The sequence below is a fragment of the Rhinoderma darwinii genome, chromosome 1 (genome assembly GCF_050947455.1).
Source record: "Rhinoderma darwinii isolate aRhiDar2 chromosome 1, aRhiDar2.hap1, whole genome shotgun sequence".
NCBI lineage: Eukaryota > Metazoa > Chordata > Amphibia > Anura > Rhinodermatidae > Rhinoderma > Rhinoderma darwinii.
The window spans coordinates 562,692,014-562,719,738 of record NC_134687.1 but is presented as its reverse complement, the minus strand read 5'-3'; the positions used below and the strand labels follow the sequence as shown (position 1 = coordinate 562,719,738).

General features: G+C 41.4%; 1 protein-coding gene across 1 annotated transcript in view; it reads left to right on the top strand.

The window, feature by feature from the left end:
• The window catches only part of LOC142661295 (arylsulfatase B-like), a 181,169-nt gene that overhangs the window by 24,983 nt on the left and 128,461 nt on the right, over positions 1-27,725 (top strand). The window contains exons 3-4 of the mRNA XM_075838706.1: positions 76-266; positions 4,334-4,541. Coding sequence (XP_075694821.1) covers positions 76-266; positions 4,334-4,541 — 399 coding nt within the window. The remainder of the gene's footprint in view (positions 1-75; positions 267-4,333; positions 4,542-27,725) is intronic.

Genomic DNA, 27,725 nt, shown 5'->3' with positions numbered 1-27,725 from the left:
TGGCAAAAGCAAAAAAAAACAAAAACTATATGACACAAAACTATATTAACACATTTTTTACTTTCTGTATTTCAGGATATCTCCTGGGTGGTGAGGATTATTATACTCATGATCGATGTTATGAAATCAAGGGTGTGAATAAAACTGTATGTGCCCTTGATTTCCGAGATGGTGAAGCAGCAGCGAGAGGATATAACCACAAATACTCTACTCACGTCTTTACAGAAAGAGCAGTGGATCTCATAGCTAACCACAAACCTGAAACAGTGAGTACATGGTTGCAATTTGCACAGTTGGCGATATATGTTTTTGTTTTTGCAGCAAACGGCAGCCGCTGCTGCTCATTTAAAGGAGCAATTCTAGGGTATATTTCTAGCACTTATTTTTATGTAAGACTGAGCAGTTTTGTTTTTTGCATGCAGTACCATGATCATACCTTTTACATGTGGTTCTGAATGTTTTTCTATTTTTATTTTATTTTGTTTTTTTACCCATTAAAGTTAATATAGATTACAGCAGTGTTTTTTATTTAGAAAAACGATCATTTTTGATGGAGTTATAACCTATATTAGCTTTATGCTAATGAGTTTCTCAATAGACAACAGGGCGTGTTTTACTTATTGACCAAGTGGGCGTTGTACAGAGGAGTCTATGACGCTGACCAATCAGCGTCATACACTTCTCCCCATTCATTTACACAGCATATAGCTATATCGCTATGTGCAGCCACATAAACACACTATAACATTACTGCAGTGTCCTGACAATGAATAGACATTACCTCCAGCCAGGACATGATGTCTATTCAGAATTCTGACACTTCACTAACACAATCCCGACGCTACAGCACAGCAAGTGTAATCTCGTTTGAAATGACCATATACAGCGTAATCTCGCGAGATTACGCTTGCTGTGCTTTAGTGTCGGGATTGTATTGGCGAAGTGTCAGGATTCTGAATACACATCACGTCCTGGCTGGAGTTGATGTATGTTCATTGTCCGGACACTGCAGTAGCGTTCTAGTATGTTTATGTGGCTGCACATAGCGATATAGCTATATCGCTATGTGCTGTGTAAATGAATAGAGAGAAGTGTATGACCCTGATTGGTCACTGATTGGTCAGCGTCATACACTCCTCTGTACAACGCCCACTTGGCCAAAAAGTAAAACACGCCCAGTTGTTCATTAAGAAAGTCATTGGCATAAAGCTAATATAGGTCATAAGTCTGTCAAAAATGATCGTTTTTCTAAATAAAAAACACTGCTGTAATCTACATTACAGCGCCGATCACATCATGTACAATATAGGCCACTTATAATGTGGTGACAGAGCCTCTTTAATAGGGCAAAACTGCAATGGACCGGCCACGCTGCGGTGTTCGTTACCAATGTGTGAATAGAGTTTTTGCATATCCGGTTAACGGTAATGTGCCATCTGGCCTCTCTGCTAATTTACAGCAGTGTCAAAAACTGGATTTTCTGTGCAAGTAGTTTTACCGGTTGAACAAGTGAATGCTAATCTGTTAATACCAGGTCGTTATTTTCTGGCTTCTATGTTTGATGTATATAGCAAAGCAATAAAGTATTGGGACACACCTCTTAATTATTGAATTCAGGTACTTTATTCAGTCCCATTGTCACAGGTGTGTAAAATCCAGCACTAGCCATGGAGAACATGAGGCGAGATGCCGGCTGGTGGTGGTCAAGGTTAGGATATGTAAGGATAGGGAAAGATAGGATATGTGTGTGTGACATTTATTATGGTGAAGGGAAAAATATATATAAAGAAAAAATACATAAAAATGTACACAAAAAAAAAAAGAAAAGGTTGTTTTTGCTGTTTGGGGTGTTATTTGCTTATTTGTCTGCTTTATTTTTCTTGTTTCTGTGCACTTTGGTTGGCATGGCTGGGAGTAGGTTGTTTTTTTTCTGTTCTGTATTTTTTATTTTATTTTTGAGAATCTAATTGTTTTGGATAAGGTGTGAATGTGGCTGTATGTGGGGCCAGGTCAGGTGTTTATATATATATATATATATATATATATATATATACACAGCAACGTATTTTTAGTTCAGATTTTTGTTTTTAGTTTTTGTTATGTATTTTGTGGATTTGTTTTATATTTTTCTATAAAATAAGAGTTCCAGCACTAGCCATGCAGTCTGCCTTTATAAACACTTGTAAAAGAATGGGTCATTCTAAAGAGCTCACTGAATTCCAGCGTGGTACTGCCACTACTGCAACAAGTCCGTTCATAAAATGTCTACCCTCCTAGATATTCTACAATTAAGGGCTTATTCAGACGAATGTGTAATACGTCTGTGCTACGCGCGTGATTTTCACGTGCATCGCACGGACCTATGTTAGTCTATGGGGCCATTCAGACTGTCAGGGATTTTCACGCAGCTTGTGTGCGCTGCGTAAAACTCACGACATGTCCTATCTTTGGCCGTTTTTCGCGCATCACGCCCCCATTGAAGTCAATTGGTGCGTGAAAACCGCGCACGGCACATGGACGCACTTCCGTATGCCACGCGTGATGTGCTCTACAGTAGTCAAAACTATGAATGTGCTTTTCTGTTTACAAACATATAAACAGAGTGTCATAATGATGGCGGCTGCGCGAAAATCACGCAGCCACGCATCATACGCTGCTGATACACGGAGCGGTTATGTACCTTTTGCGCGCGCAAAGTTTAGGAACCACAGCAACTCAGTCACGAAGTGTCAGACCACGTAAAGTTACAGAGCGGGGGTTGAGTGCTGAGGCGCAAAGTGCATAAAAGTTGCCAATGCTCTGCTGACTCCACCTACTGGCATAAACATCCGAGTGGTGTAAAGCACGCCGCCACTGGACACTGGAGCAGTGGAAATGTTGCGTGAAAACTCCTGCAAGTGTGAATGGCGCCATTGAAATCAATGGGTCAGTTTGCTGTGCGTGATTTTCACACACAGCAGACGGACGAGTTTTACGCTCGTCTGAATGAGCCCTAAGAATTTTTTTTGTCTGATTCTCTAAATTCGCCAGGAAAATAAATTTTACCTTTGATTCCCTAAAATTGTGTTTGTGAATCCTAAGGCTACATGCACACGTTGCTCATTTTGCTGCATAAAATATGCACTAAAACCAGAGCAATGCGCAGGAAATTCGCAGGTAAAAACCACACCACAATGCACGTTTTTCACTGCGGTTTGTACGTCTTGATGCGTAAATCAGCGTGTTTTCATGCTGCGGGTTTTGGTGCTATTTTTTAAAAACATTTTTCCCCCTCAGCACTAGGAGGATACAATTCGCAACCAGAAACATAGGATAAATTGACAGGCTGCGTATTTTTTTTTTTTAAAAGGCTTTTATTTTCAAAACTTTTGTTGTACAAAACATGTACCAATATACAATCAATACAAAACAAGACATTCAGAAAGGCATCAGTACTGTATAGAAATGTCAACCCGGAGCATAGGCATTGTATGACATTGACAGGATATGTAAAATTACCATCTCCGAGAGCCTGACTGCATCAAAACGAACATTCATCCTTCTTCTCTAACTCCCCCCCCCCCCACCCACCACTTTGCCACTCTCAAGTGACCATTAAACCGCAGTTTCTAGAGTCTCTAACCACCTGGACCAAATTTTCCCGAATTTATCTGGACGTTTTCTGCTAAGGTATAGCTTTTTATACATAGGTATATGTTTATTCACCAGTTGCTACCAGTGTAGTAAACTCGGACTTTGTGTTCTGCCAAGCCATAATTATAATCTCTGCGTATTTAAAAATCATTGACTATGCTGGTACTATATTACACTGCGGTTTTGCCGCACGCTAATACGCATCGTGTTCATTGAGCCTAAATCCAATTGCTGGGAATTCGAGAATCGATTTGCGAATTGGTGAATTAACTTTTAATTGGAGGAAATAATTCATTCATCAGTAATGAACCGTGTACAGTAAGCTCCTTATGTATGTAGTAGCTCCTCTATAATTGGCTGCAAGCAACTAGGATTTTATCAGCTTATCACAAAGATAGGTGGCATATTGCTAGAATAAAGTGGCAGCGTCGCCCAGAAAGTTGACTCCTCTCTGCATCATGGCCGTTTTTCGGTTGGCCGTATGGACGGACAGATTAGTCAATAGCTGTCCATGTGGCCACCCAGGAAAGGCTGAGACGCTTTAAAGAAACATTAATCAGCACAGAATATTTGACCTATTTAGGTAAAAAAAAAAACACCTATATTTCAAGGGTGGATATTCACCGTAAGATAGGTATGAAGAATAATCTTTGCCTAATTAAATATAGTTCTTAGGGATGTCCTCCTTTTTGTCTTGCAGCCGCTATTTCTTTACCTGCCTTATCAGGCGGTCCACTCACCTCTTCAGGTTCCACAGGAATATTTAGAGCCTTACAGCTTCATCCAAGATGAGAACAGACGCCATTATGCAGGGATGATGTCCGTTCTGGATGAGGCAGTAGGAAATGTCACTTCTGCTTTGAAGCAACGTGGACTTTGGGACAACACAGTTTTTATATTCTCTACAGGTAATTTTAAAGCACTAGAGTTTTATTCATTAGTCATTGGTCCACATTTATATTCAGTTTGCGCGTGATGTTGGCGGAAATTGCAGAGGTTAAAAACTTGCATCTAAAACGCGATATATGTCAGGAAAATTAAACGTGATAAAGCCGTAAATGTATTAAATTATCGAAAGCAAAGGTTATGCAAATTAGTGACGTAAATGTACAGCTGAAAAGAAATGCAAAAAGTCAGAGAATTCCAAATGCACCTATTGTTAAATTTGGCACAATTTTCGCCTAGTACTATCTCCGTTTCATTAGTGGAAAATACGCAATTATTAATAAATGTGGTTTCCATTATGGTTTCTCTTTTTTTATTATTTTCAGGTCTTGTGGCTACAACCGCTCTAGAATTAGCTTTTTCTCGTCAATTAAATTGGAATAAAAGCTCTTGCTTTACCAGTTACTTGTTGGAGGGGAACTCCCTACTGCCCAGTACACAAAGGCTTAAAGCGGTTGTCTCAAACAGACCCCCAGCGGTCAGCTGTTATCACTGGGGGTAGCAGTTTCTGACTATACATTTCCCCTTCTGCAGGAGTGTCCGTCCATGTAATGCATGTCTGCAAATGGACAGGGGTTGTTGTAATGAGAAAACCCCTTAAAGGTTTATTTAAATAGACCGATTTTGCAAACCAGTGAGGAACAATCGGTGGTTTAAAGAGGCTCTGTCACCAGATTTTGCAACCCCTATCTCCTATTGCAGCAGATCGGCGCTGCAATGTAGATAAGAGTAAAGTTTTTTGTTTTTTCAAAAACGAGCATTTTTGGCCAAGTTATGACCATTTTTATATTTATGCAAATGAGGCTTTCTTAAGTACAACTGGGCGTGTATTATGTGTGTACATCTGGGCGTTTTTACTTCTTTTACTAGCTGGGCGTTGTGAATAGAAGTGTATGATGCTGACGAATCAGCATCATCCACTTCTCTTCGTTAACACCCAGCTTCTGGCAGTGCACAGACACACAGCGTGTTCTGGAGAGATCACGCTGTGACGTCACTTCCTGCCCCAGGTCCTGCATCGTGTCGGACGAGCGAGGACACATCGGCACCAGGCGACAGAGGCTACATCGACTTACCTGCAAACTTACCTGTCCTCGCTCGTCCGACACGATGCAGGACCTGGGGCAGGAAGTGACGTCACAGCGTGATCTCTCCAGAACACGTTGTGTGTCTGTGCACTGCCAGAAGCTGGGTGTTAACGAAGAGAAGTGGATGATGCTGATTCGTCAGCATCATACACTTCTATTCACAATGCCCAGCTAGTAAAAGAAGTAAAAACGCCCAGATGTACAAACACAATACACGCCCACTTGGACTTAACTTTAAACACGCCCACTTGTACATAACTTTGAACACGCCCACTTGTACTTAAGAGCCTAATTTGCATAAATATAAAATGGTCATAACTTGGCCAAAAATGCTCGTTTTTGAAAAAAGAAAAACGTTACTGTAATCTACATTGCAGCGCCGATCTGCTGCAATAGCAGATAGGGGTTGCAAAATCTGGTGACAGAGCCTCTTTAACAAGAGGATCTGATGGACATTGCCATCATTATAATCCTCCTAGCCATCATTATCCTTTCAGCCATTATTATAATCCTCCTAGCCGTCATTATAATCCTTTTAGCCATCATTATAATCCTCTTATCCGGCAGAAAAGTTTCCTCTTGGTCGGATGAGAAGCGTCATTGTTGACTAGCGACAGATTTTGAAAGAGCCGTACGCTAGGCAGCAATGTCTAATGTGAACATGATAGTCCCTGAGTTTCCTCCGTTCTTTTTTTATTGTTATTTTCTATAGTTTATCTTTTTAGAATTTTCTTCATCCATGTCTTTGATCCATTTATCTCTGGTAAAGGGGTAGAACCTATATGAACACCATTAGGAGTCGAGATTGAGGGATGTACCACTATAGAACCTCGGAGATTTATGTCCCACACAACTATGCGTGATCTTTACGAGTTTTGTTGCTTCGGTACAAATCTCTTCTTCGCACAGTAGATCATGGAGTCCTCATATTCAATTTGCGGTTTCATGGTGATTTGTTTACATTTTTCATCAATAAGAAAATATGGACACACTAGGAGTTTTGGGACTATTGTGGTGGTTCTATTGTAACCCAGTGTTAATGAAAATGATTCAAGCGTGTCTAATGTTCCTTTGTTCTAGATTACTGCTGACACTCTCCATGCTTTATAGACTTCACTAACCTGATGATATCATATGACTTATTTGCTTTGAATGTAATGGCAGGTAACCCTGACCTGTACAAACAAACCCAACAATTCTGTAGTTAGGGGACATTCTGCTGTAATTGACTTTATAAGCGGTAATCTCATAAAAATCATTGGCAGAGATGGTGACTACTTTAATCTGACCAGCGTTCCAGTGTTTTTGCTACTAAAGGGATACTGGTCGATAAAGGGGCGCGTATCGCTAGATATCCTCTAAAATTGGAACCATATTCAAAGTGCACAATTGTCCGCACTGTAATTGGTGTAAGGTCCCATGCACACAAACGTAAAAAACGCCCGTAATTATGGCACGTAATTACGGGCCCATAGACTTCTATTGGCCACAGGTACCTTCCCGTTTGCTTATAGGAAGGCTCCCATGCCGTTGAAAAATATAGAACATGTCCTATTTTTTTATATTTTACGGGCGGTAAAAACGTCCGGCTGCCCGCGGCCGGCTGTGCCCATAATTACGGGTCGTAATTACGGGCACGGTCGTGTTCATGAGGCCTAAGCCAGTGATAAACTAATATGTTATATGCCTCAAAAGCCACTAGAGGTCAGTAATTCACCATCTTGTCTTACATCTTTTTTTTCTTTAATATTTTAAGTTAACCCTTTTAGAAATACACTTTTTCTGAATAAGAAACCATTATATTCTCATGACTATAGTGCATGGTCCACGCTTATAGTCTCTTCCACCGTTGGATAATACCCAGCATTGTTTACCCATGGCTAAACTTTAGTATTAGTAATTAACTTATTTGTTGTAATTTAGTATTTGCATTGCTTATAATGACACCTCCTGATAGTCTTGCATCACTTGTTGTTTATTTATTCCATATTACAATAACCTTTTGCAAATGGAAACGTTTTCTAGGCAAGTCCGCCATGGGTTATAGAAACTGAGGACATGCAGAATTTACATCATGTGCTTATTTATCGGGCAGTGATATTTGGCTTCTTTCCAATGAGTCGCCAGTAGCCTAAACAAGATCACCCAGTGAAAAAGTCAAGATGTCTCTCTCCCGGACCTAAACCCTGACCCATCCTAACAAATTACCCATTTCTCCCAGCACACAGAGGGTTATTTACATGCACAGTACAGCCAGATGGCAGGAATATAATGGTGTGCTCTGTTTTTGGCATTTCTCATTGTGCAGCTGGTTGTGTGGGTGTTGAGGCTACTTCAGTAGCATTATATGGATGTAGACATAGACAGCAATGCATCCAATATGTAATGCTAGCGGGAATTAGTCTTGTAATATTATATAATACCATATTGCTGCCTAATTAGCATGCTGGGAAATTGACTATCTCCTTTACTAATGACATTGGTATGGAGTGAGTCCGTATACGATTCCCTTGCTATTATTTCTGACAGAGGTAATGATCCCTCAGCCATACACCACAGTTTTGGAGAAGAAAAGGCTTTTCTTGTGCTTTTGGAAAGTTCTGTGGGAGAGCCGGATCACATCCTCTTATTTCTTTGGATACAGTTAACTGGTTTTTCTCTATTATACTTCTGTCTGAAGAATTTTCTTATGTTAATGAAGAAGTCTGCAGTGAGGAGATGGCTCATGTATTCTATATATACCTGGCAACTCTGGCTGCTTTTCAACTTCCAGTATTTCATGAACCTCAAACTTCAATTAACTCACGTAAACTTCCCTCTCTTGGAAAATATTTGTATTGTATATTAGGCAATTCCTTAACCAGCCCTTTTAATTACAGAAAATTTCCATTAGGCCTCTTGCACATGGCTGTTTTACAGATCTTTGTTATACAGATACCAACCTTGGTGCCCATATACTACTATAGACCCATACTGTACATATGTGGGCCTCCAAATTTTATGTGAAGGCACTCCGTTTTTTTTTTTGTTTTTTTTTATCACGGATTGATATGGAATCCATGATAAAAAATTGCTGCATGTTTTTCCATGTAATGTATCTACAACAGAATACAGCGCCTTATTGAGGCACTAGATGACAACACACAGAGTGGCTATCACTCCGTCACACAGAACTGTAAGGAGCCACGCTACAGGCTCCATTTATTGTGGCTTTTATGTGCACATGGGCCCTTAAAGGGAATGTGTCGCTAGAAATTATTATTATTTTTTTTTTGTTAAACGGTTAGTGTATAAACGATTAAACATTGTTCTCATTTTTTTTAATTTTTTTCACGAGTCAGGAAATATTATAAATTAGATTCTAATTTATAACATTTCCCTGTGCTGGTCACTAGAGGGAGCAGTTCCCAAAATTGCAGCATTGGCATGTGGTAAAGCAACCACATTGCTTTATGCTGCAAAATTTGAGAAGACACGCTCGCTCTAGCGTCTTCAAACAATCCCCCCTCCTTTATCCTGGCTAGTGCCAGGAGAAAGGAGGGGATTGAACGTTCAAACCTCCTACACTGTGTGTCACCATTTTTTGAGCAAATACACAGTGTAGTAGGCTTAGATACCGTGGTAATCGCACAGTAAAACACGAACAAACACAGACATAACTTACCTGCTCCTGCCGCCGCCGCTCCCTCCGGTCCGTAAGCTCCGTCTGCTCCCTCCGCTCATAGTGCTTGCATCAGAACACATGTCCGGAAGCCGCGACCGGAAGTAGTGATCTTACTATCCGGCCGCGGCTTCCAGTCCACAAGAAAATGGCGCCGGATGTCGCTCGGCCGAAGACCTTCCATTTGGACTGTGTGGGAGCGGCGCATGCGCCGTTCCCACACAGACGGCGTACAGCATAGTGAATGGAACGGGTCCCGTTCGCATTCTCTATGGGGCTGTATGTGCCGTATTCCATGTCTGTATGTGTCGTTCAAAGGGTATTCAAAGTCCATGTCCATCAGCTACTATTTACTGAAATGTGTAGTCTATCAACTAAAGTGTAGACACAGGCTGTCGTAAAACAGCACAGTGCAATTTCACGGCTCCAGTGTTACTATTATTTTGTTGGATGAAACTCTTTGTATTAAAAATGTATACAATCATGATTTCCAGCTTATTAGCACTGACTTTACTCCATCAAGTAATAAAATACAATAAAAAAATATCCAGTTGACATTCTAACCAGAAAAATGATATGGTCCGGAAGCATTTTATCCATTAATATAGAGGATCTATAAGTCAGGCTGTTGGCTAGGTAGGAGCACTTGTGAGGGAACGTGACTCTCCTGTCCTCCGCTGTGAAACGGTTAATAGTTCTTGGTCATCTTTGTCAGCCAGTGGAGCCAAACATATCGATCCAATTTAGTAAAAACTGGCTCATAGAAATCCAGTGCACGACAGTCTTTACTAGATCTTCAGCAGACAGGAACATTCAACAGCCTTTTTGTTTTTAAGCATTTTGTTCATAAATAGCCTTCAACCTCTTATAATCTGGTGACAGAGCCTCTTTAAGTCAATTCTGTTATAAGTGCCCTATCTCCTACATAATCTGATTGGCGCTGTAATGTAGATAACAGCAGTGGTTTTTATTTTGAAATGCGATTATTTTTGAGCAAGTTATGAGCTAGGTTAGATTTATGCTAATGAGTTTCTCAATGGACAACTGGGCGTGTTTTTACTTAACAACTGGGTGTTGTACAGAGGAGTGTATGACGCTGACCAATCAGTGACCAATCAGCTTCATACACTTCTCATTGTTCCAGCCCAGCATGATCCACAGCACAGTGTGATTGTGCAGTGAAAGAAGTAAACACGCCCAGTTGCTTAAAACACAAAACACGCCCAGTTGTCCATTAGAAAGGCTCATTTGCATAAATATAAAATTGCTCATAACTTAGCCAAAAATGATAGTTTTTCCAAAATAACAAAATGCTACTGTTATCTACATTGCAGCGCCGATCACATGCAATATGAGATATGGATTTGATAATCTGGTGACAGAGCCTCTTTAAGACACGACCGATGAGTGGATACACAGGAAATCGTGTAAATCCATTTCCCAGGCAGAGGAGATTTTTTTTAATTTTCAATTTCACCATATCCAAAACTTTTATTATATCTTCACTGCAGATAACATTTAACCCCATAGTACCCCATGATTGTTTGCACTTCAACGATTAGTCTTATTTATTCTGTGTAACATGCAAATGTAATATTTGTATAGGACAAGCATCATTGCTTATGATATCGTGAGATAGATTGTAAGACACGCTAACTCTTTATCGTCAAAAACAGACTTTAGGTCAAATTCAGTTACATAACCCTAAACTTTTCCTACTACCCTGAATCTAACCCTATACTACTACTTTTATACACTCCTCGACATTTAAAGAGACTCTGTCACGACATTATAAGTGCCCTATCTCCTATATAAGAAGATCGGCGCTATAATGTAGGTGACAGTAATGCTTTTTATTTAGAAAAACGATCTATTTTAAACCACTTTATGAGCGATTTTTAGCTTTATGCTAATGAGTTTCTTAATGCCCAAGTGGGCGTGTTTTACTTTAGACCAAGTGTGCGTTGTACAGGGGAGTGCATGACGCTGACCAATCAACGTCATACACTTCTCTCCATTAATTTACACTGCACTAACAATATAGTTATATCGCCATGTGCAGCTTCATACACACACTATAACATTACTGTAGTGTCCGGATAATGAATATACATCACTACCAGCCTGGACGTGATGTTTATTCAGAATCCTGACACTTCTGAATCTTTTCCGTGATATTCCAGCAAGGCAAGCGTAATCTCGCGAGACTACGATGTAACCTGTCATTTCAAACGAGATTACGCTTGCTTTGCTGGAATCTCACAGAAAAGATTCAGAAGTGTCAGGATTCTCAATAAACATCACGTCCAGGCTGGTAGTGATGTATATTCATTATCAGGACACTACAGTAATGTTATAGTGTGTGTATGAAGCTGCACATAGTGATATAACTATATCGCTAGTGCAGTGTAAATTAATGGAGAGAAGTGCATGATGCTGATTGGTCAGCGTCATACACTCCTCTGTACAACGCCCACTTGGTCTAACGTAATAACACGCCCACTTGGGAATTAAGAAACTCATTAGCATAAAGCTAAAAATCGCTCATAAAGTGGTTTCAAATAGATCGTTTTTCGAAATAAAAAGCATTAGTGTCACCTACATTACAGCGCCCATCTCCTTATATAGGAGATAGGGCACTTATAATGTGGTGACAGGGCCTCTTTAAATTGCAACACCATGAAGAAGAGGTTGTGGAATTGTGGAAATCACAGGATCGATCGACATGTTAATAATATGCAAATGATAAAAAAATGGGAACAAAATTTTCCAAACATCTTGATTTATTCAGTAATGAGTTTGAGCGCCACATGCAGAAATACACGCACTTACATGACTTGGCATGCTATCAATGAGGTTATTAGCGGCTGCTGGAAGAATGTTATGCCACCCTAAATGCACTTGGGCACGCAAATCATCAAGATTGGCTGCTGGCAGCTCCCTTTTTGCAATTGCCAACCAATGACATCCCAGGTGTGCTCGATGAGAGACAAGTCCGGAATCGCTGCAGGTCATGGTAGCACGATTAGGCCACGCAGGCTGCTCATGCGGCCTGGCGTTGTCCTTTTGAAAAGCAGCTTCTGGGATACTTTGGAGAAATGGCCGTACCACTGGTTCCACAACCAAATCAATCTAACGCTGAGCTGTTAGTTTAGCTGAAATGAAGACTAGAGGGGTTTGGCATCCGTACATTATACCACCCCACACCATAATCCCCGGAGCAGAACCGGTGTGACATACTGTTGCGAAGCCCTCTTCTTGGCATTTCCCACGTGGTCTCCAGACCAATCTCTGGCTATCATTGTGTCTGAGAACTAGCGGGACTCATTGCTGAAGAGGTTAGACCTCCATTCCAGCCTCCATTGCCGTCTTGCTGTGCACCACAATACCCTTGGAGAGCAATGGCATATAGTCAATGGAACAGCTCTAGCTGGACGTCTGGCTCGTAGCTCAATGTTGTGCAAATGCTTTCTGATTGTTTGTGTTAACCCTGGTTGCCACCCTAGGCTTGGGATGTGATGTCCAATTTCACATGCAGTACAGAATGGTTCACTACGTGCCATTCATCTAATCAGATGATCTGTCTTTGCAGAGGTACGCCTCCATGCACCTCATGCTGTCATTCCTGTTCAATCTCCCAACCTCCAGGACACGCAACGTTGAACAGTGTTGACATCTGGACCTAGGCACATGGGGATCTGCTGGAGTGATAAAGCAATGTCTTTCTGTTCAAGGATTCTGTCCCAATCAATTTGCGACAAGTGGCGATAACTGGCATGTCGATTAACAGGAGAGATCGCACAATCATCCCACGCCACTTGATCCGATTTTTGAGGTTTCATGTGGCTAAAAAAACTTTCAATCTGACTTTTATTGACCCCCCCGCCCCCCCTTACATGCCACAGATTGGAGCTAGGGGCTTGAAAATGTGATCATTTGCAGATCTTAGCGACACCTGCTACTTCCTCGATTTACATAACCTTGCGGCTCTCCCTTCTTGTTGTTGCAATTGTTATGTTGAGGAGTGTACTACTGTTCTCACTAAACATGTGTCCAGTTGTAAAATACTACATTACTCCAATTCCAAACTGTGGCTCTCCCAGCATGCCGCAGGCTATCCAAGCGTTTGAGGAGTAGTAGTTTGCAACGTCTGGAGAGCCAAAGGTCCGTTAACAATAACACATTCTATGAATGCATTTATTTATTTATTTTATCCATTGCCTATAAAGCACTGTATTTAGATTGTAAAAACTCACATCCGTCACGGACCCCAGTAGGACTGTGCACGTTCACACTCTGCATCATACTAAGCTAACCAAAAACGGACCACCAAAATAAAATGATTCAGAACTTGTGCACTTTAAATTATAATTGTATTGTACACTTCCTCACATATGGGATATATCAATAAGATCAATAGGTTATTTGTGATTGGTTCCATCGGAAATAGATTTAGAGGCAAGTGATTGGCTTCAAAGCCAGCTTTAAATGTGGCTGTGTGCTGCTGGACCTTTTGTGTTCCTCTAGTAATGCCCTGTTCACACGACAGGGATTCTCGGCCGTGTGGCGGATGATTTTTGAACGGCCGTCACGCAGTAGGAACCATAGACCCCAAATGGGCTTATTCACACGGCTGCTTTTTTTTGAACATCCCTGTAAACCGGGCTGTCAAAAAGTGGAACATGCCCTATTTTGGCTCCCATACAAGTCTATGGGACCGTGTAAAGCACGGCTGCCACTTGGATGTGATCCGAGTAGGGATGTCCTGATACCAGAACTTCGATACCGATGCTTCGTATAGTATTGCGATTTCGATACCAAAACGATACTTTGCCAACAGTAATAATAATTAAAAAAAAATGTTCTTCCATTTTGTGATGTGAGGCGCGAGGTGTGATGAATTTTGAATGTGCCTCACATTAATACACCGCATTCCAAATTATTATGCAAATGTTATTTTTCACGGATTTTCCTTAATAGTCAATGCAAATGACAGTCAGTATAATCTTCAAGCTATCAACCGTTGGAGTATAATGCAAATTTTATTGAACAAATCTCCTAATGATAACAGATTTTTTTTTAGAAGTAAAAAACTCAAAATGCTCTGTTTCAAATTATTATGCACAACAGAGATCAAAACATTTTAAAGGTTGTAAAGAGAACTAAAACGGTAATTTGTTGAATTTGCAGCATCAGGAGGTCATATTTACAGAAATCAAAAGCTCTTTCAATAAAAAAAAAGTTAGCAGGCCAAGTTATATGTTAACATAGGACCCCTTCTTTGATATTACCTTCACAATTCTTGCATCCATTGAATTTGTGAGTATTCGGACAGTTTCTGCTTGAATATCTTTGCAGGATGTCAGAATAGCCTCCCAGAGCTTCTGTTTTGATGTGAAGTGCCTCCCAGCCTCATAGATATTTTGCTTGAGAATGCCCCAAAGGTTCTCAATAGGGTTGAGGTCAGGGGACATGGGGCCACACCATGAGTTTCTCTCCTTTTTATGCCCATAGCAGCCAATGACACAGAGGTATTCTTTGCAGCATGAGATGGTGCATTGTCATGTATGAAGATAATTTTGCTACGGAAGGCACGGTTCTTCTTTTTGTACCACGGAAAAAAGTGGTCCGTCATAAACTCTACGTACTTTGCAGAGGTCATTTTCACACCGTCAGGGACCCTAAAGGGGCCTACCAGCTCTCTCCTCATGATTCCAGCCCAAAACATGACTCCACCACCTCCTTGCTGACTTCGCAGCCTTGTTGGGACATGGTAGCCATTCACCAACCATCCACTACTCCATCCATCTGGACCATCCAGGATTGCACGGCACTGATCAGTAAACAACACGGTTTGAAAATTAGTCTTCATGTATTTCTGAGCCCACTGCAACCGTTTCTGCTTGTGAGCATTGTTTAGGGGTGGCCGAATAATAGCTTTATGCACACTTGCAAACCTCTGGAGGATCCTACACCTTGAGGTTTGCAGGACTCCAGAGGCACCAGCGGCTTCAAATACCTTTTTGCTGCTTTGCAATGGCATTTTAGCAGCTGCTCTCCCAATCCTATTAATTTTTCTGGCAGAAACCTTCCTCATTATGCCTTTATCTGAACGAACCCGTCTGTGCTCTGAATCAGCCGCAAATCTTTTCACAGTACGATGATCACGCCTACGTTTTCTTGAAATATCCAATGTTTTCATACCTTGGACAATTTCACGCTTTTCGGCAGTAGAGAGATCCTTTTTCTTTCCCATATTGCTTGAAACCTGTGGCCTGTTTAATAATGTGGAACGTCCTTCTGTAGTTTTCCTTGGATTGGGCACACCTGTCAAACTAATTATCACAGGTGTCTGAGATTGATTACAATGATTCAAAGAGCCCTAAGACACAATACCATCCATGAGTTTAATTGAAAAACTAATAATTAAATGTTTATGACACTTAAATCCAATGTGCATAATAATTTGGAACACGGTGTAGTAATTAACCCCATCATGTTTCTCAGTCATAAAGGGTTAATGTGTAAGGTACATGATGGGGTTAATTACTATTAATGTGAGGCACATGGAGGTTAAATTCATCGCACCATGTGTCTCACAATAAGTGAAAGAAAGCAGTTTTTATTTTTTACAGCGCACACATCATAAATGATGCAAAAAAAATTGTTGTGCAGGTTATTAAAGCCGCGCCAATACCGACTATGTATATTTTATGTATTGAGACTTATTTGAATGTTTATTGTAAAAAAGGTGTGTATGTATTTTTTTTTTTTTTTTCTTATTTAATATTACTTTGTTTTTACTTTTATTTTTAAACTTTAATGTACTGGCATATATCTATATGCCAGTACATTAGCCTGTGTACGAATAGTACACAGGCAGTTGTTAGGGCATACTTAGGTATGTCCTAACAACAGGAAATATGGTAAGACAGCCCTGGGGTCCTTTAATGGACCCTGGGCTGTCTGCCCAAATATGGTATGTCCCTCAATCACGTTACAGGGATTCCTTCTCACTTTCCTCTTGAATGCTGCAGTCCGCTTTGATCGCAGCATTCAGGAGAATAGCGGCGGAGATGAGAGGTTTCTCTGATCTCCTCCATTATAAAGCGGGGCTGCGGCTGTGTAATACAGCCATTTCCCCGCTCCTGACGTTAAGTGCGTGCGCGGTCATCATGGGGTGATGCGGCCGGCGCTGCACTAATGAGCGGCGGTGCAGGCACTGAGGACAGAACATGGGGGTATTTTGTAGTGCGTCCGCCATGTTCTGTCTTAATTTCTGGCAATCATTACTGCAGCGCTGGCCGCATCACATCATCCTGACGGCACGCACTTGTCGGGAGCGGGGCAATGACTGTATTACACAGCGGCAGCCCCGCTCTCATACGTTCATGTGTTAGTATACTTAGCTGTGCGGCTGCACGTCAAAGTATTGAAATAAATGAAATAACGGTATCAAACAGTTTGGGGATGCACGGTATCGAAATAGTATCGAAGTTTCGATGCATCGTGCATCCCTAGATAGGAGTGATGTTCGTGCTTTCTGACGTTTGCTCGCTCTCTTCTCCCCATTAGTGTGACGTGCACGTAAGGAGGATATTTTTTTTGCTCCCTGTAGGAGCGGAATCCCTAATCCCCGGCCACAGCGTTGCCGAAGCTGTGGCCAGGGATTCCACTCCAGGAGAAGGCCCTGACTTTACTGTCTGTAAATGGACAGTGATGTCAGGGACTCCTACTGGAGTAGTCCCCTGCAGTTGTGCTATCTACAGGAAGGGGGGCGTGCCATCTACGGGGTGCTATGTACAAGGGGTCTGTGTGGCACTACCTACAAGGGGTCTGTGTGGCACTATCTACAGGGGGCTGTGTAGCATTATCTACAGATGGCAGTGTGTGGCATTCTCTACAGAGGGAGTTTGTGGCAAAAAATTTACAAATTTAAATTCATCCGCTTTTAAAACAGACAGGGAAAAAAACAGATGCAAAACGGGTCAAAATCGGCCGTTAAAAACGGAAACACAGAACGGATGCAAAACGGCCGAGAAAAACAGCCGCCACTCAGACCCTATCGTGTGAGTAGAGCCTGGGCCTTTTATTGTGTCGGAACCAGGGTCCATCGGGTATTCTAGTGTGCCAGTACGGCCCTGTTCATATAGTGTGAACCAGCCCAGATAATATTGCATACTGTAGTTTCACCACTAGCTTGGCCTTTTAGTATTTCTAATTAAAGAAAGCAATTATGTACACCACTAATATATACAATAAAAGATTAGGTAAAAAAAATGAATCCCCTCCCGTCACAGCCATTTGTCAGATTTTCATTTTTGTTTTTTCCTCCCTACTTCCAAAAGCCATAGCTTTTTTTTTTTATTATTATTTTTCCGTTGATAAAGCTGTATGAGGGCTTGATTTTGGCAGGACAGGTTGTAGTTTTTCATGGCACCATTTATTGTACCATATAATTTACTGGGAGACTAAACACAAATTTTTGTGGGAAGGAATGAGGGGAAAAACTGATTTCTCCATGGTCTTTTTGGGTTTTGTTTTTTATGGCATTCACTTGCATTAAAAATTTGTTTACTTTTATTCTGTGGGTTAATACGATTACAGCGATACCAAATTTATATAGTTGTTTTTAGGTTTTACTACTTTTACAAGGGAAAAATTAATTATTGAAAATAAAATTTGTGTCGCCATATTCTGAGAGCCATAGTTTTTTTTTCAATCAATTTGAGTGGTGTAAGCTTTTTTTTTTTTTGCGGGGCAAGCTGTAGTTTTCACTGGTAATGTTATGGGGTGCATGCAAGATTTTGAAAACACCACAGTGCCCATGTAGATAGTGTTGCAATGTCCCTGTAGATAGTGCCACAGTGCTGACTATAGATAATGCCCACATAGTACCACAGTTCCCACGTATAAAGTGACAGCGCCCAGATAGTGGCAAAGTGCCCATTGTAGATAGAGCTACAGAGCCCACATAGGGCCACAGTGTCCCCTGTAGATAGTGCCACTGTAGGAGCGGAATCCCTCTGGCCACTCATAGACTGAGCCCCTGACGTCTTTGTCCATATATGATAGAAATAGAGGCAGCACTCCAAAGGTCAAAAAAAAGGGATTTTTATTCACCCATCTGTGCAATAGAATGCAACGTTTTAGCTGCTCAATGCAGCCTTTGTCAAGCCTGTCATATATGGACAGTGACGTCCGTAGAACAGAATCCCCTGCCAGAGTTGGCCGGGGATTTCGCTCCTTGAGTAACCCCTTGACGTCACTGTCCACATATGGATTGTGACGCCGGGGGCTACTCCAGGAGCGAAATCCCTTGCCAGAGCGGGCTGGGGATTCCGCTCTTGGAGTGACCACTTGACGTCACTGTCAAAATATGGATAGTGTACTGCAGGAGCAGAAATCCTCTGCCAGAGTGGGCTGGGGATTCCGCTCCAGGAGTAACCCCTTGACTTCACTGTCCATATTTGGATAGTGATGCCGGGGGCTTCTCCAGGAGCAGAATCCCCTGCCAGAGTGGGGTCTGGCCGCTGGGGCTTCCGCTCCTACAGTGGGTTTTCTATCTTCAGGAAGGGGGGTGCTATCTAGAAGACTGGAGCCCCTAGCCAGAGATCTTGCGATGCTCTGGCCTGGGATTCCATTGTTGAAAGCGCTGACTTCACTGTCCTTATATGGACAGTAATGTCAAGGGCTTCCCCGGGCTCAGTGCTCAAAGTTGCGAGGACTCCAGTTTTTAGCAGCCGTTACAAGGCTTGTTTCCTGTAAAATGTCCGGTAAAAACTGATCCATTTACTTCCATGGGAGCGCTCTGGCCGTGAAAATGGCCAAAAATAGGACATGTCCTATTTTTTGGCGGCCAATATTCACGGGCCGTTAAAAAAACTGCCTTGTGAAGACACCCATAGAACTTCATAGTTTTGAAAACGGCCGTGTGACGGTCGCTACAAAAACGGCTGTCACACGGCCGTTTTTCACTGTCGTGTGAATGTAGCTTAGATACAAGCTGCCAGGGCCAGCATCAGACACTCCTCTGCAGTAAGAGTTGTCACCAGACCGGTGAATCACCAGACGGTATTTATACAGGGAGGCTAGTAAAAGTAAAACCATATACACTTTTTACCTTTTTTTGTTTGGGTGTATTTACTCATGCCGGTTTTGTGGTGTTTTTTTGCCATGATCTGTGCAAAAATGCCATAAAACAAGCATGCGCAAATACATTCTGAACTTGGCCAGTATTTTTGTGTGTAAGAGGTGGCCAATCCTACCTGCACTTAATGCCCCAGCAGCCCACCTGGCCATTCTGCTTTACCAAACATTCATTGCAAGTTAAAATTCACCTTGCTATGCACTTCAGGCGCCCTGCTATAGTGAACAGCAGAGCAAATTGCTTTGTGCACCATGGACCACTGGGATGAGGAGCTGGCATTGCCTGCAGAGGATCATTGTGGCTGGTACAAAGTGGGCCCATTTTGGACATAAGCCTAGAGCTGACCTGCAAGCTGCAATAAGCAAATGTACAGGTCCGTACCATAGTCAGCTGAAAGTAGAGATATGCATCCAGTAAAGAAACTGATTTTCAGTTCAGGTTTCAGGCATGAAAGTGTCACAAAAGCAACCATCAGGGCAATACTTTAGCTGAAGAGTCACTGATGGCATGAATGCCTGTGCAGTTCTCTGTAGATGGGTCAGGGCCTAAAGATGTTGCGCACAACAAGGGTATATGAGGCTTCTTGGCTACTCATGAATGCCTAGTGGGCCCTTGTGTATCTGTGTGTTTGGTGCAACTTTCTAATTACTTTTTATTAAAAATTATTTTTACTTTTTGAGATACAGCTGCTTTGTTTGCTGTATACAGAGCAGCTGAATCCTGTATCTGTCAGGTCAGCGGGTCCTGCATGTCTCTCTGATCATAACTTAGATGTGATAGATTACAGGTGGATCCTGAGTGTTAGAGACACAGGACCCGCTTTCACTAAACCAGTCAATCCCGCGGCCCTAACGGATTTAGGTCTCCGCGGAAGATACATCTGCTCTGTATACAGGATACAAAGCAGCTCTATCTGAAAAAGTAAAAATAATTTTTAATAAAAGCGAATTAGAAAGTTGTACTAAATACACTAATAGACATTTTTATATATAAAAAATATATATATATTTTGAAGGTGTACATAGCTTTTAAGGCTCTACCTTTTCAAAGATACACTTTAAAAGGTTTATCTTTCTAGGACAAACCTCTATATGAGGCAGCACCCCACTATGGTGAGCTTTTTAAGAGGGCCTGACTGCTGGCACCCTTGGCAGCTGGAATTGCCAGGGGAAACTGATGGCATGCTGCTGGGGAAATGTTGTGCTGCATGGTGCCCTTTGAAGTTGATGGGAGACCATGTAATACATAGTTGCGCAAAGTCCTCCAGAGCAAGAGATGCTCTGGCTAATAGGGTGTCCTAATTAGAAATTGAGGCACTCTTTGTAAAGTAGAGTACGTTCATATTTATGGCATTTTGTTCTACAGAATAGTGTTTTATTTCTTTAACAGAGAACATTTCCTACTAGTGGATTGGTATTGTGCTTTGATAATTTGCCAGGGCACAGAACACCTGCGTGCCGTCTGTGACCTGCTGAGCTGTAGTAGTGTTGTGACACGCACCAGGGGCGGAAAGTATGGAGAGTCGGTAACGCTGCATGTTCGGCTCCAATGTGCTGGTAACGATGATAAGGCAGGTGTTTTCCACGTCCACATGCTGAGTGCACAGAGCAGACTCTGAGCTGGAGCGTTCTCAGAAGCTCCGCAGGTAGCCTGAGAAAATGCAGCTCTATAGCGTTCACTGTGACAGTAAATGACTTTTTATTTGGCCACATATGCAAGGGATGATGGAGATGATACAAAGGGACTATTGATGGTGCAGGTGGCAGGGATGTCACGACTGAATGTGTATATAAATGGGGTCAGTTTATTTGCAGGATCCATGTAGGAAAAACTAATCCGTATACTAAATAAACAGTTAAAGGGGCTTAAAAAAACAACAAACAAAAAAAAACCAAAAACAATATTGATGGAGCTGTCATAAAAATAACAGACACTTATTGTACATGGAGATGCTGATTTACCAGCACAGTCTTTGATGTGTCATGCTGCAAATGGAAAGAGTTAAAGAGCATACTGCCCCCTTACCAAAAATAACAAAATGTCCAATAAAGTCATTGCGTTCATCATATTTACACACACACACACACACACACACACACACACACACACACACACACACACACACACGTGTCCTTCTCAATGAAATAGAATATCTGAGTCATAGAAATATTCTAATTCATCACTAGCTAGTGTATGTTTGTCGGATATCTCTTACGTCCGCCATACACATGCTATAGCTGTACTATAAACATATGCGCTCGGCTGATCGTGCATGTTTATTTCAAAGAGGAATAAATTGGACAGACGACAGACCCCCAAACACCTGCTTGTAACGTAAGATGTAGTTCTACTTTCACAGGGATTTTCTACGCTACTTATATGTGAGATCAGGGTTGAGGAGTAGGGATCGCCTGCGTTCCTAGTCTCTTCTGCACTCATGGCTCTAAGAACAGATCTTCTTCTACAAGAACCAACGTAATCCCACCTTCTCCTCAACCACAATCTCGCAGAGCTGCACACTTTCCTGCAAAATTTTGACATACTATAAGTTACAAATACTATGTGTATAACACGAAGTGTGAAACCCCGTTAAATACCTGTGGGAAATCTCTGTGAAAGTGAAATTACATTTTAAGTGAACATCCGGATTGGAAAGAGAAGACACCCCTGTCGAGACACATGAGATCAGTACACAAACTATCCTGTCACCTTTTGTATTATATTATTACGAATTGATTCTTATTAGATCGATAGTTTTCTTGTTTTTTTTTTTTCTTCGATCGAGCCATCTCTTATGGCGTTGACCCTTAGTATTCCCCTATCCCCCTCTTTTTGGTCACGCGTTTTTATATAGATTTACCTGTATTCTGAGTCTATCACCTTATTAGATTCTTTCCAGTAATTGCTCCATAAATTAGAGCCTTCGCCTTAGTAATTTGCTAAGCATTCGCCTTAAGAATTAGCTTTTTAATGTATTACTAATGGCATCTTAATATTCTGTCATTATTCTGTCATTCTGTGACTGCTCGCTCCCACTATCCATCTATATATATGTCTATTCTAGATGTGGACCCATTGGAATGCATTTACGTATTCTGTCCTGGGTGGCAAAATGTGGCACCATATTGGGGGGAATTCCGTATTTGCCACTCTACCTCATCTCTTCTGTTTATGCCAGTGGTCCTATTTGCTGCTATGCATATTCTGGCCGCTCCAGTAGAATTGTGTAGCATTCAAAAAACAACAGAAAAGCTGCATGTAAACGAATGGCTTAACCCTTTAGTGACCAGCCTATATTAGGCCTTAATGACCAAGCTGTGTATAAATAACACAATAACTTTATTGAGCGGGTTGTTACGATTGCAGCGATACCAAATTTATATAGATTTTATGTTTTACTACTTTTCCACAGTAAAAACACTTTTTTTCTTTCAAAATTCTTTTTTTTTGTGTCTCCATATTTGAAGAAACATAACTTTTTTTTTTTTCCCGCTGATGCAGTTGTTGTATGAGGGCTTTTTTTTTTTTGCGGGACTACTTGTAGTTTTTATTGGTACCATTTTGGAGTAGAAGAGACTTTTTGATCACTTTTAATCACAATTTTTTTTAAGGCAGGATTCACAGAAAACATCAATTCTTGCATTGTTTTTTTTTTTTTTATGGCGTTCGCCAAGTGGGTTAAATAATGTAATAAATTTATAGGTGGGGTCGTTACGAACGGGGCGATACCAAATATGTTTAACGTGTTTGTTTTTTTTTATTTGTGATAAAGCATTTTGTAAGGGGAAAAATAGGGTTTTTCATTTTTATTCACTTTGTTTTTTTGAAACTTTTTTTTTTTTACTAGTCCCACTAGGGTACTTCACTATGCGATAATCTGATCACTTTTGTAATACACCGCAATACTTCTGTATTGCAGTGTATTACTGCCTGTCCGTGGGAAATGGACAGGCATCTGCTAGGCCAGGGGTCTCAAGCACGCGGCCCCTGGGGTCATCTGCGGCCCGCGGGACACCGAGCCACTAGTACAGACTCTGCTCCGGGACTCTGGAATTCCCTGACATCGCTGTCCACATATGAACAGTGATGTCTGGGTCTTCCCCAGAGCGGAGTCCTGGGCAGAGCGCTAGTATCGGCTCTGCTCCGGGACTCTGTGGAATTCCCTGACATCGGTGTCCATGTTTGGTCACACGATGTCTGGGGCTTCCCCAGAGCTGAGTCCCGGGCAGAGAGCTAGTATAGGCTCTGCTCCGGGACTCTGTGGAATCTTCTGACATCGGTGTCCATACATCAACAGTGATGTCAGGGGCTTCCCCAGAGCGGGAGTCCCAGTGATGTCAGGAACACAGCTGGAGTCCCAGGAAGAGCTTACTAGCTCTCTGCCCGGGACTCAAGCTCTATAGTTGACCCTGATATCCATGTCCATATATGGACAGTGATGTCAGGAGCAGAGCTGGAGTCCCAGGCAGAGTGCTAGAAGCGTCTCTGCTCCGGGACGCCAGCTCTGGGCAAGCCCCTGACATTACTGTCCATATATGGACACTGATGTTAATGGCTTCCCCAAAGTTTCGGCGCAGAGCCTATACTAGTGCTCTGCTTCGGGACTCTGGCTCTGGGGTTGCCCCTGATATCACAATCCGGTCCAGGAGGATCCTCTGACATCACTGTGTATGGACAGTGACGTCAGGGGCTCCAACAGTAGAGGAATCCCCAGCCAAAGCTTCGGCAACGCTCTGGCTGGGGATTCCACTTCTAGAGGGAGCCCCAATGGAGCTATCTACTTGGGGTATGTGTGGCAGCATCCGCCGAGGGCACTGTGGCAGCATCCGCCGAGGGCACTTTGGCACTATCTAAAAAGGGGCTGCCCAATCTTGATATGTGTGTCTGCCAAACGCTGCTAACTGAGCCGCCGGACTGCATTTAGTGACACTTAAACTGGATTGTTGAAATAAGCACGTGGAGAAATCTCTAAAATTTTAAATCTAGCGGTATTCTATTAATGTAGTAGTATTATTCTAGTGTTATAGTAGTTCAAATAACTAATTGATTAACAATAATTTTGTATTGTATCAAATTTGAAAGTAATGCGGCCCGTCAACTTCCCATATTTTCTATATGTGGCCCACTTACCCGGCCGAGTTTGAGACCCCTGTGCTAGGCCATGCCCTTGGCCGCTGTAAAAACACCTATGGGTAGTCATTAACGGGTTAAACGGATTGCCCTAGAACACGCATTGATTGCATATTAATAGGATATTCTGTGAATGTCTCATTGATGGTGGCCTGACCACTGTGAGTCTTGATAACTCTCTAATAAAGTAGCACTAGGATTTAAACGGAGGAGACAATGGCACAGCTCTTTCCTGGCACAGTTGATACTTTGTTCTAGTGATCAGCGGGGGTCACAGCGGTCAGGCTACTGATATGCCATCATTGCCTATAGTGAGACAACCCCCTTTAAAGTTTTATATTGGAGGCCTCCATACATGTAGATACAGCTCTAGTACATTTTTATGTGGTTATCGGCACCTTGCCTTTTATTTTTCCTAACTTACTCTAGTTTATACATTTAACGGTAATTTGGAAATGACAATTTAAAATTAAAAAGTGTTCCTTTTGCTTCATGAATATGATGTAATGTAATATATTTTAGATAGCTGACTTGCCAATGATTATTGGCGTGCTTGGGGTACCATTTCTACTTTGAAATTTTTGAGGATGACCATTTCTAGGATGGGGCGCACCTATTATTCACTTGATTGTGTGCACCTGTCTCTGTGTGTGGGGAAAAAAATTTAATGGATCTGCTACAACGTAGAAACCATATTGTAATCGTAAATACTGAAAGCGCAAATGTTTTACAGTTTGCAGTTAGACAACAAACACACTGTTTACCCTATTCCTACACTACACTTCTTATCCTAGCCCTTAGAAAAACCGAACCAAACCAGCGATTTTTTTTTTTCTTATGCTTTAAATGAAAACAAGGAAACAAGTTGTCTTTAGTTAAAAAATATACTGACCTCTCCTGGCTTCTTCCCCGGGTCCCAGTTAGTGGCTGTGGCTCAGTCATGCATTTACGTCTTGTTGCTAGGCAACCGGAGGCTCTGTTATGCTCTCCAAAGTGGGAGCGCCTGATTGCCACGGCAACCTGCATTTCCCTCTGACGTCACCTAGGCGGCCTTGTCAAGGGTTCATCCTTGCTTAGCTATTGTCCCTATTGACTGTTCCGGACTCCTGATCTTGACCTCTGCCTTGATTTTGGATTACCCTTCTGTCTCACCCTTTTGGATTTGTTGCCTAGTTCCTGTGGTTCTACTCTTGGTATCAACTTTTGGCCTGACTACGGTTCTGTCTCATCCTCCAGCTTACTACATCCTAACTTCTAATCTATGTATGACCCTTGGCTACTCTCCTGACTTTGCTTCAAGTTTTTGACTACAGTGCACCCACCGCCAATAAGTGACCGTTCTGTGGACTGCGACCTGTGAAACTGACCATGAAAGACCATACCACCTTGCGAGAGATTGAGGATGTAGAATGGGGAAATCCCTTCGGTTACCCAGTCTAGCCAGCACCAAACTTAATGCTGTCCAGAAGATCCACTTCTCCCGTGAGAAATTAAACCCCAAGATCGTCCCTAGTAAGAAAAATAGTTGTAGGTTTTTCAGATAAGAAAAGTACTAAACTAGACATTTAAATTTACCATTGTGAAACTAAAATAAAAACCTTATAGCAGAAAACGGCATATACATATTTAGTGACCTAAAAGAATAAACGGTAAATTATTACACTGGAAATGTTGACCTTTTGATGTAAAATTCATACAAAGTCTGTCTTTTGTCAATGTCGGATCCAGATTTTAATACAATGGAAGGGATTCTACCTCCACGGAAATCTGGGAGAGCTATGTTTCCTATGTGGATGAAGACGCTTGAAGATTAAAAGTTTGTCTAGGTTGTTGCCATAGCAACTTTTAATCCTTTCCAGTAGGAGTAAATCTGCACCCGGCTTTTATAGGGTTTTCTGTGTTTGAAAAGGTAATTTTTGAATCGGGCTATCACAGGCACAACTTTGTAGTCCTAAAAAAAGGACTTCATATCACATCTTTAAAAACCAAAGAAATTGCACATGAATCCAGTGTCCTAATAAAAGACTGAATGGGAACAATCAATAGTAGTTATCAGAAGCTATTTATCAGAAGAATTTATTTTAGAAGGCTCTGTACTGCTACCTATGCTTACCCTGATGGAGGACTAGCCCTGTAAGGTGGACACCGCATTATTGTCCTTATGGGACCGCATTTTAATAATTTATCTGGTTAAAACTCGATCCAGTTCCAAGTGTTTTAATAAACCATGACTCATTTAATTTGCCATAACCACTATTTACTGTACGGTGTACGTGGCTTAAAGTGAATGTCTACATTTTATTTTTAACACCATTTAATTTTTAGGTCCAGAGTCTTATTCAGATTAATTTGTTTATTCTATCTTTATAGCGGTCGCAGACCCCACTAGACCAGCAAATGCTGCTGACATGGTCAACTAGTCAAAGATTATGCCCAAATTGTGTCCGACAGATAAATGCAGATAAAATGTAACCTTGAAGCTAACATATGGAGTCATGATAAATATTATAAAAGGGACTTCTCTTCTGCAAGGGACTTCGGCAACTTCTTCCGCAAAGGGGGTCCATTCACAAAATGCAAGCCTATAATCCGTAGAGAAACCTATTTCCTCACAGCCCCAAAAACTATATCAGATTTACTACTATTTATAAATGAAGCATTTTCAATAATAAAATATGCTACTTTGTTATAACATTTAAAGGCATTCCAAACATGGGCTTAAAAGTGCCACAGTCATGAGACAGTGGAACTTTAAATGTAGGTAAATAAAGAAATAGGGTGGGCACAACAATATACGTAAAAAGGTGCATGGATTGCTGACTCAACAAATTACGTAACAATTACACAAAAAGAAGAGGAAATACAAATGCCGTTAGTCGCACATCCAAAACAATTTAGCTTAATATATTACAATACACATGAAAAAGTATAAAGAATGAGCACAGCAGTACTCAAAAGGGAAAAAAAAACACTAAAAACTATTTATATGTACACTTTTATATGTATGACCAGGGTGATTTTGTGTGTGGACTGTAAATTTAGATTTTTAGCAGTTTATTATCTTTATTGTAGTTAGGAGTTTCAGGAAAGTTGTATAGTTATTTTTGTGCAATGAATA